We start from the raw sequence: 16980 nt of genomic DNA, 5'->3' as shown, positions 1-16980 counted from the left end.
CAGGTTCAATCTTCAAAGCTCACAAGAGTGCTGAGATCCAGGATTTTGTTCTGACCCACCCCTGTTACTGGGAAGCTATCTGCTGTCTGTCCTGCTGCCTGTCCTGTCTGTTAATCTATAGGTTTCTGCTAAGGATCTCATAGGTGGCTACTGTCAACATCTGCTGCCAAATTATAAGCATCAGGCACTACTGAATATCTGACAAAGACAGAGGGTCTGAAAAATTAAGGGGGGTAGGAGGGCGGGTGGAATAAAAGGAATTTTCTCTGGTAGTACTGTAGTCTTGAAATAACATAGACTTAGTTTGTGTCTCACACTGGCATAACTTTTGGACTTCAGTGAAATCACACTGACTGAGTACAAACAAAAACCACAGTCTGTATGAAGCTGAAGGGTTTTTATTTTCACATTCAGTGTGTTGAAACAACACATTCCAGCCCAGCCATAGAAGCTCCTGCTGCCTTGTAAGCACAGAAAAGAGGTTCACCCCAAATCTCCCACTCTGCAAATTACTGTGAGTGGAAAAGAAGAGCAAGCCAAACTTTCTCAACTCAAAAACATGCCAAACTGGACATAACTTCAAAATAGAATCAAATTTCAGTATGGCCTTGGCTCTTTTCCCGCTTTAGCTATGCAGGACAGAATAATGGAAATGCTGGGTAGATACCTTGCTTGGGAATGTGGAAGAGGTATGCTTTTCATGTGACTTTGCCCCTCTTTTTATCAAAGCACTTCTTGCTTTCACCGACATTTACCCCAAGGACACTGAAGCAAAGTAAGAGAGGAAAAGTAGCATACCCACTACCTGCCTGCTCCAAGAAAAGCTTTTCCTCACTGGATTTACCAACAACTTGGATATCTGAGGATGACTGACAGAACTGTCAATGCCCAAGGTTTCTGTTTTATTGTTGCCAAGTCATGAGACAAAACCCACGAATCTAGGAGAGGACTGTAAAACTAGAATTTTGTGAGGGGCAAGCTGACGCCTCCCATATGCATTGGGAGAAAGAAGAAAACAGTGACAGTAGGTAAAGCAGCCTCCAGATTCCTGGAGTGCCATCCATTTGCCATCCTCTTATATTGTGTAGCATCACAGTATTAGACAACTTGTCACACAGGCTTTAAAGGGCTCCTTAATTGAACTAGAGAGAGATTAACTTGTTCACAGAACTCCACTATGAAGAACCAGTGACTAGCAGCAAACTGATAGATGAAATGGAACAAAAACCCTCTACTTCTAGTTCTACACTATCTTGCACTTCATGTGTCATTTACATCTGGGCAAAGTGAATGTGTAACACTTCCAAACCACAGCAGCAGTCATTTAAACTCACTTCCACTGCATTAGGCAGATGACTGAAGAATCAGGCCCTCTCTTACAAGCAAAGTGTCCCCGACAGTAATGATGAGTAAAACACAGGCTGTGTAATTCCACTTGTTTTGGAAAGCAGTCAATTTAGAAAGGTTACCATAAGACAGCAGCAAAAATCTGCCCCTGAACTCTCAACATCTCAAGCCATAGCCTTGTCAATAGTACACAGGGTGCAAAAGATTATGGCCAGCTCAGGCCATTAGTTTCCTTTCTGGGCAGGAATCCCAGCATAACAGATACTTATGCATATTCTGTCCTCATTTTATCTAATTACAAACATCTCTCTAGGGATGGGGAGGGGAGAAGAGGTTTGATCACACGATTTTAGGTCACTTATGCAAGGTCTTGCTGGGATATGCATTGATCCAAAGACTGCTATATTTTAGAAGTTCCCAAAGTCCTATAGTAAGGAAAAAAAAAAAAATATATATATATATATTTATAATTTTTTCCTATTTCTATGAGTTTGTAAAACTTACCAGTAGAAAAGACTTGAATCATGTACTGCTATAAATCAGTAAGGAGCATATGGAAATGTTTAAAATGCAAGTACATTGATTAACAAACAATACCATGTTTTCCTAAACACCATGTGTAAATACATTCTTCCTTTCCAATATTATACCTAATATATGTATATTTCTTTGTGTGTACTACACACAGTTTTCTCTGAATAAGACCAGTAACACTGGAGAAAAATGGAATAAGGTAATTTAAAAAATCAACTTTATGTTGATCATTTGGATTTCTACTTAATGGCTGCAACTCTAGTGAAAGATGCAATATTATTTCACAGTGATGAAATCTTAAAAGCCACATTTAGGCATCATCTAATTAAGCAAAACAACTTAGTACTAAACAGAATCACCCCTGCTTTCCCTATATCAACACAGCCTAAGTCTTCTGCAGTCCAAGAATAGGTACAAAATTGTACAGTACTCATCACCATCACAAAGTACTTCAAACCCGTTCCTTAAGCATGGGAGGAGCAGAATACAGCAGAACTTTGGGAATTTTCCTTTAGAGAAAAATGCAAGAATTGTTCAAAACTCCTATGGAAAGACTGGAGAAGTTATTGGCTGAATAATTGCTTTCAAATAGGACATCAGAATTAAAGAGACACCCTTCAGGAGCAGAAAACAGTAGTAATAGAATTTTAAAAATGGATCTTAAAGGTCAGGAAGTATACGGAGAATTGCCAAAGTCAAGAGCTACAACTTGCAAAAGCTATTAAAAAACAGCAATATTCTTCAGGCATCAAAATAAAAGCAATCAAAGTTCAGCTGATTTGCAGTTAGAATGGTACACAGATTAAACACAACATAGGTACAAGCACAGAACTAAAGGAATGCTGTACTTCACTGGAATGACTGGGGTGGAAGCCACAATGACATTTGTGCAGTCATAGCATAAATTCTGAATCATCTCTGCCTAAGAACTGCAACATGAAACCATACATCTACTGGCAAGTTCTTTAATCAGATACTGCAAATCATGGTTGCTACTATATTGCCAGAGTATAACAAGAAAAATAAGATACTCATTATTAACTGTTATAGAACACAAACCTCGGGAATTATTTCAGTAAGGCTAATTGAGCTAGAATTTGCTAACATAAAGTTTTTTAAGTGCAAAACAATCAAGAACAGTCTTGAACAAGGAAATTACAAACATGCAAGATTGATACCTTGTGACACAGTAACTTGACATCTTGCTTCCATAAGATACTTCTTAGCTATTTGGACTTCTAGGGAGTGTTTCATACAGTAGAATATGAGAAATTACTGAAAATTGAGAAGATTTGGATTATTAAAAAAAAATGGTGAGAAGACTGAAAAACTACCAAAAGGGGATTGAACACAGAGACAGTAATTGGCTGATGGGAAGTTACTTCTGGAGTTCTGGAAAGGATCGGTCTGGGAGCTGAAATCAGTATTTCCATTAATGACCTTGGCACAAAAAGTGTGTGTGTTGAGAAAAGCTAGCCACTTACATAAGCTGAAGGGACACCAAGGAAATTAAAAGCATCAGACAAGAAGAATTAGATGAAGTGAATTCAGTATAAATTTCATTTAATAACTTGCAGATCATCATCTCAACAACAGCTGAAAGGACAGAAGAAGAAAAATAACAGTATTAGTCCACCACAGGATAACTATGAACCAGCAGCACTATACAACCACAAACAAATGTAAAAGCAAGGTTTTCCCAGAAGAGGTAAGAAAGTTATTGTAGAGGGCAAAAGCACCTGGAACAAAGTACAACTCTGTCTACTCACACTCACGAAAGCTGAATGAGAGTAATCCAAGCTGGAGTAGAGATAAAAATAATAAATACTTCAGTGACCAAAGGAAAGGAAAAGATAGCACAGAAAGTTTAGTATATTAAAACAAGGGCTGACAGAGCTTATAATACTGTTGCACAAACGTACAAGTCATAGTGGAGAGGAAGATATGGAGGGAGCAATAGTATTCACATGAACAACTCCATGCTGGCACCAGAACAAATGGGAATAAACTGGTCACAAGTAGGGCTAGGCTACGGATTAAAATGCTATTTCCAGCCACCAGAGCAGTGGGTTCTGGAACCCTCCCAAGAGGAGTAATGGGAACAATCAGTCCAAGTGGGGATTTAAGACAAGGACTTTTCAGTTTATGAAAGAGATTATCTGACATGGTACCAAAGGACTGGACATAAGACCCAGGAACCCTCTTTTAAACCTACATTTCCATTAACTGAGCCACTGTGGCCAGTTTGGTCTTTGTCTTCTTGTCTGAAAGTGCCCACCCAGGACCCAGTTAGTGGCAACTAGGATGGCAGCCCTTATGAGATAGGTACCCATGGAAACAGAACCAGGCTCACCCATATGCTCAAGACAAAAAGCATAAACTCTTGCTTCTGTAGGCACTCCAGCCATTGATCATAGCACAACATGCAAGGAAATCATGTTCAAGCCACTCATGGCCCCTCAGGTGCTTTGCCAAGGGACCTCTAGTGCCAGCATCCAAACTGTTCTTCCAGAGGTGGGTGAAGAACTCCCTTCAAAGGTAGCCTATATCAAACCCCAGGGCTGAGCATCTCTCAGACACGTCAGCCTCTAAGAACTCACTACTCTTTCATGAAATCCTGTCAGCCAGCTACTCAGAGGAGAACTCTGCACTGCGGGTGCTGCCTGGAACAACCACACAAGAACTACTGGCCACCTTAACGAGGCCTTTTGGACAAGGAAAATTAAAACCCAAGGGAGGCAAAATGACAGAATGCAAAAGAAATATCCAGGTTTAGCAGAATCTCCTCACACTAAGATGGAAATTTTCATGCAGCTTTGGGCTCTATCACAAAAAGTAGTACTTAAAAAGACAAAAGCAATAGGTCAAACTCCTACAGCTCTGAAAGTAGATGCATGGGAGGGAAAAAAACCTGACAGGTCCTGATTGATAACCATGCTTGAGGGAAGCTGTTTGAGGAAAACTGCTGCAGCAAAGGCTGCAGGGAGTTACTGCTTCAAAACCCTGCTGCGGCAGAAAAGGCACATGTGGCTGCTAGAGCAGGAGATGGACATGGTTAATTGACTGGGAAAGTTTAGCAGAGATGAAATTAATGCAAAAAGCTCAGAGCCCAGGCGTGCAATTCTGTTACCAAGGGAAGGAACCATTCGGCTGGAATTGCAATCCATTTTCAGGTCAGAGCCTTTCCCAAAGGCAGAGTGCTCACCCCTCATCTGTTCCTCTTCTTCTGTTCTGAGGGGTGCATGGAGTAGCTGGAAACAGCAGCCTGGGAAATACATTGTCCTTTGAGGGCCAGCCAGGTTTCAGCTTTGCATGGTGAGTGTGTGTCACAGTGAGGAATTCAGAAGATGTGTCAGGAGACAGCCTCTTCTAACCCCAGAACTTTGTGGATAAGTTAGTGATGGAAACAAAACTAGAAAGTTAATAATAGGGGAGAAGGGAATTTACTTTCAAACCCACTCAGCAGAATGAGTACCTGAACCAGATATGTTTGCAATCTGGTGCGATGAGAATGCCAGGAGTTAGTTACTGTGGAATTACACCAAAAACACATAAAAATACAAATTCAAACTTTTTTTTTTTTAAGTAAAGCTGACTGCAGGAGAAGATAGGAAAAATGACACAGATGATCTTACACAGTGATGTGCTGCCCACATTTTGATAAGTAGCACCCACGACTGTATTCCTTTCAGCTGGTCTCTTTTTTCCTCAGTAAGAGAGGAGTAGATCTGGGAACTTCTTAATTTCCTCTGCTATTTTAACAAAGGGACTTTAAATACAGTTAAAATACACACATTTACAAGCAGACACGTAACACTCTTCTCACACTGATGACTTTGAAATCGTACTGAACAGACTGGTGCAGGGCATTTATGTCTTGAAATGCAAAAGTAGTTGCCACTTGATTCATTTCCATGGTAAAGTCTTTGCATCCCAAAAATGCCTTTATCAGCTCTGGGCATAAATCACTGCCATTAAGGATGATATAATAATAATTTTTGGTGAACTTCTTCCATCAGAACCAGGCATTGTTAACTCACTTTTCTACTCTTTGGTTATGAAAGTGCTAACAAGGAAGGATTCCCACTTCCCTTCAACACATCACTCCTGTACTCATGCTCAACACCAAAAGTAAAGCAATGTTGAGTCAATGGTTGATGGTGTGACTAGTGTGACCATTACCAAGTCAGACAGTGCATGCCATTCTTCCCATGGAAAAATGGAGGAAATTACACCACAAAAGGGACTATGATGCTTAATTAAAGCATGATTCTAAAGCATTTTTCTGGTGCAAAAGTGACACATAGTTTACATTACAAATAACATATTTTTCTAATTCTTTCATGCCCCAGACTCCTGAAATCCTCATTGCAGAATATGTAAAGAGAAAATTCCAGGTGGGAGAAATTTTATATAGCTGCTTTTTACTCAGTTTGAAGAAATTTCACTTGGTAGAGCTACTCACAGAAAGCCAAGCTAGACTTTTGCAGGTAAAGAGAGACTCTCTTTTAGACCTGTATTTATACATAAAAAGTTACTACATTTTAGCAACATTCAGGCCAGTCAGGCTGAGAAGTCACTAGAGTTAAACCTGACTGCAGCAATGAGTTCATGACTTATCTATGTCATACAACAAGTCAGGGAGCAGATTTAATTTAGTAGGCACTCATCTGCCATGCTGCAACCACAAAACAAAGCTGCCTCTCCCTGTGCATAGAGGCAAGTCACTGAAATGAGTCTTGCTCCAAGACAGCCCCAAAATGCATCACCTCATAATCCCCATCCACCTCCAAAACACTCAGGTAGATCATAGAAAGTCCATCCTTCCAATCCAGAAGCCATTGCAGCCCCTCTTCCTCACCCTCTATGAGGGACCTGAAACAAACCTTTCATTTTGGGAAATGACTCAGGAAGAGCATGTGAGGAAGCAGAGCAACAAACACATAAGGTGGATATAAATCCAGATAAAGTATTATAACCATTAAAGGGTTGCTGCTCCCTGAAGGTTGGCAAAACGAAGAGAGTTAATTAAAAGCAATCTCCACACAGTGCTGAGCCAGCCTGCCCTGATAAATCAGCAGCCAGGACTGCGCTCATAGAGGTCAATGGGGGAAAGAGGTTGGGAGGCAGGGGAAAGCAAGGAGAAGCTAAAACATTTAGCTGAAGCTACTGACAAAAACAAATCGGATCTGGTGACAGAAAATGGAGAAGAGTTTTCAACGTATTTCCCACACCAATACTATTTTGTTAGATTTCGACCTCAGGAATGCCTATTTGCCATCAACATAACACCAGTAACCTGAGTTTCCATTCATTTGTGTCAGCACAAGGAGGAGAGAGAAGCCTTTGGGGCCCCATCCTGCCTGTGGAGGTATTAACATTGCTTTCATCCATCTGCCATGTGATCACTGAAGGGTAACTTCACCAATGTTAACAGAAACATCTTTTTGGAGAACACATCCTAAAAATTAAAGGATCAGTCAGATATGATGAAGCAGTAGAAGTTCCCATCACCAACCCTCACTCATCTCATCTCACATGCCTCCTAATTTGTACTACCTCAGCTATAAAAGGCACTGATCTCTGAATTAAAATTGTGATCCTCATTTAATCCACATTTCATATCAATAGGTATTTGCTAATTTGTTAAAAACTTGGAGGATAAATGATCCATAGAAAACACAAAAACCTACAGTCTTCAAATCAGCTTTTAGTTGTTCAGAAAAAAAAGGCAAAAGCAATCAAGGTAAGCTTGTAGCTACAAGTGGGTTCATATGATTTCTGATATTGGACACTGGGTAGTGAGTTTTCTGAACACTCAGGAGAGCAGCCTCACACATGATGCCCACCAAAGGAGTTTAGCAGTAAATTAGCTTTATGAACCACTGTTTCCATTATTCTTTATTCAAACTGCAAAGGTTTTAAAGTAATCATAAACATAAAATGTATTTGTCTCCATCATTGATTAAACAGAGACTTTCGGGAAACAATATTGAGGCCAAAGTACTTGAACAGTCACAAATCCATGGATTACTTTTTTGGAAACCATTCTTGAAATGGAAGGGGAATGAAGATATAGACACGACTTTTCCCTTAAAGAAATAATACTAACTTTGTGTCTCCACAGTAAGTTTTCACAGTATTCACTGGATAGCGAATTGTCTGGGCTATAACTCCAGTAATTTTGATTTTTCTCCCAGCTCTTTGACTAGTCGTGTTAGGTTGTAGATCCACAGGAATACTAGAAACTCCAAAGGTCCTAGAAGCAGTGTGGGCCTGACATTTCTAAGTCTGAAGAGATTTTAGCCTGCTAGCAGTGCTAACTCTTTCCCAAGGGAAAAGTTCTCGAGAAAGCTTCTTCTCGAAACAATCTTGGCAAAACAACTATCCTTTCCCAAAACAATCTTTCTCCAGGTGGTGTTTTGCTGTTTCTCTAGTTCCACCAATGGGATTAGAGAGGTGTCGTTCCTATTCTCCGATCATGTTAAGTCTGTATCGGAACACCTTATAAGAGGTGGTAAGAATTAGACAATAAAGCCTTCTATACTCTTTGCCTTCTGAAATACTTGGAGTCTTTCGTCCTTCTTTTGCGTCCTACAGCGACAAAGCAGACCAAAAACTTTGCAGCCCTGTGACACAAACCACTGAACTGGTGTTCACTTACTCTTCCAAAACATGAAAAGCACCCAAAACATTTTCAAGAGGGAATTTTGTTCCAACAGCCATAATCTATCTTCCTGTGGCTCTCATGAAGCCAACTCAAAGCATAAAAGCAGCATAAGCACTGTACTTTGCATTTTGGCAGAAGTAGCATGCCCACATCTGATCAGATCAAATCAGCCCTGCCAGATGATGCGGTAGGGCAGGCTGGAATTAACCAACTCAGGGCATGGCCTTATTTCACTGCTCTGCACCTGATTTTATTTGCACTGTGCAACCTATCTAGATTCTGGAGAACTAAAAGGCAGGAACCATTAAACCATGTGTTGTTAGAAAATTTGGCACGTCTTAACAAAGGCTTTGTGTCTTGTACCACAAGCAGGAATCTGAGCAAAAACAAGGGGAGAAACCATAATTTACACAGAGTTCTTTTCTTTTGCATACTAAAATTTCATATATGTTACAGTTGGGATTTTATATTCATTTATGAAAATTATCAGAAAGCAAGTAGAAAGTTATCAGACTAATAAAACTCACGGTTCTGTATGAATGGAGAGATGATCCTCAGGTTGGATCAGTTCTGTCACAACAGACTGTGACATTAAAGACCGATTCCAGCCCTTCTCACCGGAAGAACACCCATGCAGTCAGTGTCCCCATCAACACCCGAGCAGAAGACTCTCTCCCAGCTACAGCTCAGCAGAACATGAAATTAATGCATCAGGATTTGGCAAGCACACACTGCTGATCACAGCCACCTAGTGCACACTCATCAGTACCTGTCCCTGCCCTGCTCGTGCTGCTCCGCTGGCTCCCTGTGAAGCCTCTCCTCAGACAAGGCTGGAGTGCCGGTAAAACCTTCCGTGCGGCTGGAATCGTAACCCTCTGACCGCACCCGGCTCAGGCAGGTAACCTGAAAACTGAGACACGTGCTGACATACTCCTGCTATCCCCGCACTGGAGGGGACAGTGCTGTGAGGATATTTGCCAGCAGCCGTTGAGACACTGCATTATTCTTTTCTGAGATATCTGCTGGGAATCTGCGGTTAAAATATGCTCTGCTGGGAAATAAACCATATATAACAATTAAGAAAGAAAGTATCATGCTTTGAATAATTTAGCCTATTAAAGAAAAATAAGGATTTTAAATTTTCAGATTTCAAGCATTAACTTACAATATTTGTGTTACATGTCACTCAGTTTGGACAGTAAAAACACACTGTGCAGTTCTCTTCTTTCTTTTGAAATAAGAAAGAAGAAAAACACTTTCTGCTTCTCATGCACTCATCCAGCGTATAGGGGTTTGTTCCAAAAATTGTAGAGAGATTAAAAAAAAAAAAAAAGCACTACCATCTGATAATTTTTGTTTTTAAAAAAGAAAAGTATTCTTAAAGCATGATTTCTTTTAGATTGCGTTGATAACTTTCCTTTAAGAAACAAACCAGTGCAAAAACTGAGACCTGCACTAAGGAAGTGAGTAACACTCCTTAGTCTCTGCATCCTGGGCAAAATTGCCAGGCAAAGCTAGAAGAGCAGCGCAGTCCTAATGAAGCCCTCAGAACAGGCCTCAAGCAACTTTGCCTTGGTGCTGCTTGTCTGCACATGGGAGTATGTCACCCCAGACAGGGAAACCTCAGATCAGAGGTTGGTCTCTCCAAGGAAAAAACACATCAACTCCCGGAACAGATTCATTCCACTCCTACAAGTCCTCGGGGATAAACAATACTGGAATGGTTCTTGCTCAAGGCAACATCATACACAGACAACACAGTGATGAGCCCAGAATAAATACCAAGATTGTAAAATTGATCTACTGAGCAAAGAAATTCAGCTCTGACATGAAAGAAAGTGAGAAAGGCCAGAGTGAGAAAATTCCAGATTTGGCAGATTACAATGCTAAAAGAAGGTTTATTCACAACCAGTGAGAGCTTTGGAATGCCTCATTTCAGGACAGAAGAGGTACAGCCAACTGTCATAAGCTGCAGAAGACAGACACATAAGATGGACAAAGTCTGCTCTTGAGAGCAACCTTCAAATACCATGCTTCCAGTTTTTGGAAAGCAGAGGAGGAAATCAATTTTCATTAGGCTCCACAAAGATGAGCCACATTACCTTCCCCATGACTCAGACTGACACAGATCCCCACTTTGCTTTGTGTACCTGACTCCTGTGTAAAGTATTCCCACTCAGACACTGCGAATCCAGTCTAATAGGTATTAGGCACCCAGCCCATTGGATGTGTGCTTACCTTGAAATTATAACACCCTCCAAAAAACCATACCTTTGGGCCTCTGTAGGACAACCCAGATAGTTCAATATTGCTTTCACACACCAGAAATAATATGTTTTAAAAACTTCTTCTTCAGTGGCAATTTTGAGATACAGCCTCCATCCATCCACACAACTAGACAGACTGTGAAAGACTTGAAAGACCAACAAAACAAAATTACAAAAGCACTGCAACGACTAATCATGCATAAGTGGGTGGTGGAATCAGACATAACACGGTGACAAGCAACATGCCATTTATCGGAGCCTCTCATATTCAAAACCAGCGTATCCTCAGGTCTTCTTAACTTGCCTTTTCTGCCTTCCAATGACTTTGGTTTTATGCTTATGTTTCCCTGTGTAAACACAGTAACATTCATCCTGTTTTCTCTGAAAGCTGCTGCTGAGATATTAGAAAATACAGTTTTCATGCGGACAACAGTTTTGATTTGAAACGTGTCACATTAGGACTCATTTATGTTTTTAAGTAACATCAGACCCACACTGGAATTGCTGTAGAGATTTTGGTACATAGTTTAATGTGCCCAACAAACCCTGTTCTCACAAGCAGAAGAAAATTCCCTTTTGCAAGGCCACATTAAAATCACCTCCACATCACTTGTAAATACTGAACTGGCAACCTGTCTGTCTATTTTATTGCTTCCACCTGCTGAAAGCAGCACTGCACATTATACTTTCACTTTAATATTAAAAATCACCAACCAGATGCTTATGCAACAACATCCACCAAAAAAAAAAAAAATCATCAGTCTTCATCAGCACTTAATCAGGACATAGTGCTGTTCCAGGGATGTGTAATGGGATACAGGACCTTCCAGTCCCCAGCCTAAGTTCAAGCCAGAGTAACCACTAAGGAAATACTCTTGCCATACAAGACCCCAAGACCCACTGGTCTCTTGCCAATGTGAAAGAGGCATGCGAACACAGACCTCTTCTTCACAGGTGTCTCATGACACAGAATTCATCATTACCAGGAAGGTCATTTGGCAGCCCAAAGGTCAGAGTTATCTGCCAAGGCAATTTTATCTCAGAAGTTACAGCCAATTGAAAACCCAAGTGCTGCTGTGTGTTCGCAGTGGGAATGCAGAGACAGAGCAGGCCTGGTAGACCAGCTCTAGCACTGGGCACACAAATCTGTGATGATCTGCTCCCCAAACACCTGGCAGAGAATAAGCGTCCCCAAGCATGTCGAAGTTATCCAGCAATGCAGTCAGTACAGAAGTGAGCTGGCCTAGCAGCTGAGCCTGAGTTAGCTTCTTTTGACCTGGAGGCTGTCCTGGGCAAAAGGGAGAGCACTAGCACTGCTGAACTACTATGAGGCAACAGCCCTCCAGTGAGTGTCCAGGCAGAGTGCTGTACAGCATGGGGGATCTCACAGGCTGAAATGGCAGCAACCTAACCTGCGTTCCACTTAGTGTGTTTAATTGACAGCCTGAAATAAAAGTCGTTCGTGGGAGTAAAGACAGAGAAGGGGTGGGAGGAAACCAGCTCTGCTTCTAGACAAGACTGTGTAAATTACAAGGTCTTAATTACATTAAGTGCATTGTGGTACCATATGCACATCACTAATAAGGCAGAGATGGAGGAAATGGGACTAAATGTTAAAACTGGAAGTTGAACACCTGCATTGTAGACTTCATCTTTTAGAGAGATTCTGAATCACTTTGTCCTAGTTTAGCCATCCATAAAACAAAGGCAATAATCCTTTCTTCACAGGGGCATTGAGAGGTTTAATTAATTAATGTTTACAAAGTCCATTGAGATTTCTGACTGACATTTGAAGTAATTCAGAATACTTTTTAAATGTATTTGTTTCTTCTACTGCACCACTCAAATGTCTTCATATTAAAATATCCAAAGGCAAACAAGATGGAAACAGAAGTTTTGGAGATACATACACAGACTAGTGGGGGGAAAAAACCAACAACAAATTCAGCACTTCAAATCTACTTCTGTCCCATCAAAGCTGTCAGAATACTAGCATTTCTACAGATGAAGAAGCACATGCTTGTCCAAACACCTGCCACCTTTACCTTGCAGATCTGTTAAACTTAGATATTTTTGTCTGTAGCACCGTGTTGGTAAACAACAAGCTAGTAAATGGCAGAAATAACAGGCAGTCATGTCAGGTTCACTGGTTCACCAGAGGAAGCAAAGGGGAGAAGAGCAAAGGCATGAAAGCACCAAAAGAGAACCAAAAAGTGATAAGAGAGTGGTGGACAGAGGCAAGTTGAGTGGGGAGATACCAATCATTAATAAGGGACTCCACACACTGAGCTATTCTATGAAATGCATTCCCACAGATGCTCAGGTACTTGAATACATTATTCAGAGAGACTAGCCTAGCATGAACATGTGTGTCCAAGTGCCAGAGACAAACTGAATATCGGACACTCTTAAGCGCACACACACACACAAGAAGCTGCTTGATACCTGAGCCCGGATTTCTCAGTCCCTACATTGTCCCCCATTTCGGAGCAAAACCTTTGTGTGGCCGGTTTCTGTAGGGGGCGTTTGTGGGTTCTGAGATACAATCAAAACGCAGACAGAGGAAATGCAAATGTCATTCAGCTCCCGTTCATTGTCAGGAAGGACACATGAGGATAAAATACTGTGCACTGCATCCTTTCTCTATGATGTGTCCTACTGCTTTTGTCCTAATTTATCCCATGCATAATTTATTTACATGCGTATTGTTTCCCGATCAGCAACTTTAAAGAATAAGTGAAAATTATAAAATGTTTTATTAAACAAGTTGTCAACAAAATTACAGATGGTGTCAGACAGCCAGTACCAATTCTGCTTCCTCCACATAGCCTTAGTACTTTAAAAGGCACACAGAGAAAAGCGAACCCAGCACTTGATGTCTATTGTTTCCTCCTCTCACACCCCCAGGGGCGAGGGGAGGAGAAGGGAGCTAATTATAAATGGCCTCATCCTGTCCTCCCCGACTTTAGCAGCAGCGGGATCGGGCCCCTTCATTTCGGCACAAGCAGCCCTTCGGCAGGATCCCCCGCGACTGCCGGGAGCCCCACGGTGCCGCCAAGTGCGAGGCGAGGCGCAAGGTCCCGTCCGCCGGCGGGGCGGGGGCCGGGGCCGCCGGCCGTGCTCCCGTGGCCGCTCCCGGGATCTCCCCGCCTCACACCCGCCGTCTCCAGAGGCCACCGAGCCCGGGCTCCCCGCTACCGGCGGCGGCCGCTACCGGCGCACACATCCGCCGTGCTCCGCGCCCAGGTGCAAAGGCGGGCGCCGCGGCCCCGGGGTTCGCTGCCGGCGCCCGTCGCCTGCACAAGCGTGAAACCTGCCGTCGAACGGGGGGGGCACGCTGCCTCTGCCGCGCGGTTTTCAGAGCGCGTTCAGCCCCTCGCCACCCACCCGTGAGGACGCTCGGACTTCTTTGATTAACCCCCTGCAGCTGCGCTCCCCTCATCCCGCGGGTTTTTATATCCGAGAGGGCGAGCAAATGAAAGCAAAGGGTTTTCTGCCAGGACGGAGCAGGAGAGCTGATAAACATGTCAGCACCCCTTCCCAGCTCGAGGCTTTCCTTTCCCTCAGGATCGCAGAGAGACAGCGGCAGAAATCCCTGGAAAAACCTTCAAGTGTTTTTCCAACTCCAGCCGGAGAGACTCGAGTAGGGAGGAAAAAAAAAAAAAAAAAAAAAAAAAAAAAAAAAAAGGGAAAAAAAAAAAAAACCCACACCAACCTCGCAGCCCTAATTTCATCTCACAAAACTCAAAGGTATAAAAACACCCACTCAGCGCAGACAGAAAGTGCAAGCGAAGCGTCACCGCCAGGTACTCTGCTTCCCTGCTTTACTAGCAAGAGCGCTGCCCCCGTTAGCAGGGAAGTCGTTTGAAAAAGGTTAAGACAGCTCCGCTCCCCACATACGGTGCCAAATCCCACTCTCCCTAATGCCTTCGGGGATTAGCGGCGTGCGCTGTAGACCACAAGGAAAATAAAGGACGCGATCCAGAAGACGACAACCGGCTCCCGCGGTGCCCCTCAGAAACCAGCCCTATTTCCAGACCGGGAACCCCGGAATACCTCCGCAGCAGAAGTACCTGCCCCCTCCCTCTCTCAAGCTGGGGTCAGACCCCATCCGTGTGCAACCCTCGGCGGCTTGCGCCCGCTCTCAAGATGGAAACACAATTAACTCTCTCTGCCACTTTGAAAAGCGAAAGCCCGTCGTATGCAAAACAGATCTCCGGACTTCCTGCCCAAAATCAGCGATCGGCAGTCCCGAGTCATTCATTTCACCCAAGTCTGCTTCCCTGCCTCTCCTCTTCGCTCCCTCTCCCGCACGAGCGCCCAGGCGCACGGGCAGAGCCCCCGCTGCCCCGCTTTCCGACCGCCCGGCCGAGAAGCGAGAGGGGTCGCTTCGTCGAGACATCCCAACTCCCCGAAGATTTGCGGAGACAACTCCGAGGCGCGGTGGGAGCGCGGAGGCAGCGCGCACCGAGCGCCCCCGCGGGCCGGTCCGTGCCCCGCCGGGCGCGGTGGCGGGGCCAGCCCGCCGGGGCAGCGGGGGTAGGACGCTGTCAAGTGCGCGCACCCCCGCGGGACGCGGCCGCCGCCGAGTCCGCGCCGAGCGCCGGCAGCGCCGGGCGGGCTCCCCGCCGCTCCCCGGCCCGCCGCCCCCCGCCCGGCCGCCAATTAACCCGACAATTTTTTCCTCGTTAATTTCGGCGCGAGCCGCGGGGATGTGTTGCACAAAAAAAACGAGCGAGTCGCTGGGGCAGAAAGGAGGGCGGGAGGAGGGACCCTCCGGGAGGCTGCCGGCACCCAGCTCCGGCTGGCAGCCGGCGCCGGAAAGGCGCCTTTTTTCATATTTAAACCACGCGGAATATGTACATTTTTGATTCCTACTTACGCTTTCAGGGGGTTGTGAATGACAGTCGCCATTTTGCTACAATGTAACAGAATATTGTGTCTCGGAGTTCTAAAGGTTCGCTCAGGGGAAGCGGCCAGCCAATGGCAGCGCGGCATACCGGCGCGGCGGCCAATGGCGCGCCGGGGGCGGGGCCGGGGCGCTGCTAGTTATTAGGGGAGCTGTCAAAGCCCAGAGGTCACTCCCTCTCCCTGGAACTGGCGGCGAGCAGGTCTTAAAGGGGCAGCGCCGCCGCCGAGGCCGCCGCCGCGCCGGGGACTCCCCGGGCTCCGCCGCGGCACTACCCCGCCGCGCTCCGGCCCCAGCCCGAACGCGCCGCGCCGGGAGAGGGGAAGCCGGGCTCGCTCCTCGTCCCCTCGCACCGCCGCCGCCGCTGCCCCCCTGTTTCCCAGGCGCCGTGCCCCCCCGGGAGAAGGAGCCCGAGCCGCCCGCTCGCTCCGCACGCTGCCCGGCGGCGTCCCTCCCGCGCTGCTTCCCTTTCTGCACGGCCGCGCTCCCCGCCGGGTCTCCGTGAGCCGCCGGCTCTGGCAGCGGCTTCAGGGCAGAGCCGCTCCCGCTCCCCCTCCCCCAGGAATTTCCCTCTCCCTGTCAGTCATCCCGGCCCCGCAGCCCCTGCGCCCTTACATAACGCGCGGCGGCCGGACCGCCCGGCCGGCCCTACACGGCCCCGCTCCTCTCTCCCACACAGCAACTTCTGGCGCGCCGGGAGCCGGACCCCCGCCTCCCTCCGGCACAGGGAGCCGCGGCGGGGGAAAGCCCCGACCCGCGTTCCACCGGACACGGAGAGTCCTGCGATGACACAGGAGCCGGAGGCTGCACCTCGGAGCGCCGCAGGGAGCAGGCAGAGCCCATTCCTGGGGAGGCGGCGAACTCCAGGAAGCCTGGGTTTACCTGCAACTAATTAAAGGAGCTTGAGAATGAATTATGGAACATGACCCAAGTGATTTAAGAGGTGTCAATCCTGATCTCAACTCTCAGATCCTGATCTCACTCTCAGAAGTAAACTCACTGAAGTTCACGAAATTGCTCCGGTGTAAATCAGGTGCCAACAAGAGCAGAATCAAACAAAGAAGTTCTCTTCTTGTCTGATAGTAATGTCAGCTTTGTCATTATGCTTTTCTCCCACTCTCAAAGGTCTCTTCTTCCTTCAGGCATTCTCTATCCCTCTAAAAAACACAAACAAGCTCCACCAAATCTAAGCTTGCATCTCCATTCTTTGCTTCTATACATCCAAAAGAAACTCAACTAGAGACAATTAAAAC

At 45.2% G+C, this 16980-nt stretch overlaps 1 protein-coding gene across 11 annotated transcripts in view; it reads right to left on the bottom strand.

Annotated features, from left to right (window-relative positions):
* Positions 1 to 15749, bottom strand: part of DPF3 (double PHD fingers 3) — a 156401-nt gene extending 140652 nt beyond the window's left edge. For all 11 annotated transcript variants that reach the window (XR_009207916.1, XM_058420866.1, XM_040066257.2 and 8 more), the window contains exon 1: positions 15701 to 15749. Coding sequence is in view for 10 of the 11 variants with exons in the window: in XM_058420866.1 (XP_058276849.1) it covers positions 15701 to 15732 (32 nt within the window). In the remaining variant the exon portion in view is untranslated. The remainder of the gene's footprint in view (positions 1 to 15700) is intronic.
* Positions 15750 to 16980: the final 1231 nt, after the last annotated feature.

The sequence above is a fragment of the Hirundo rustica genome, chromosome 6 (genome assembly GCF_015227805.2).
Source record: "Hirundo rustica isolate bHirRus1 chromosome 6, bHirRus1.pri.v3, whole genome shotgun sequence".
Classification (NCBI taxonomy): Eukaryota; Metazoa; Chordata; class Aves; order Passeriformes; family Hirundinidae; genus Hirundo; species Hirundo rustica.
This window is presented reverse-complemented; position numbering and strand designations above follow the sequence as displayed.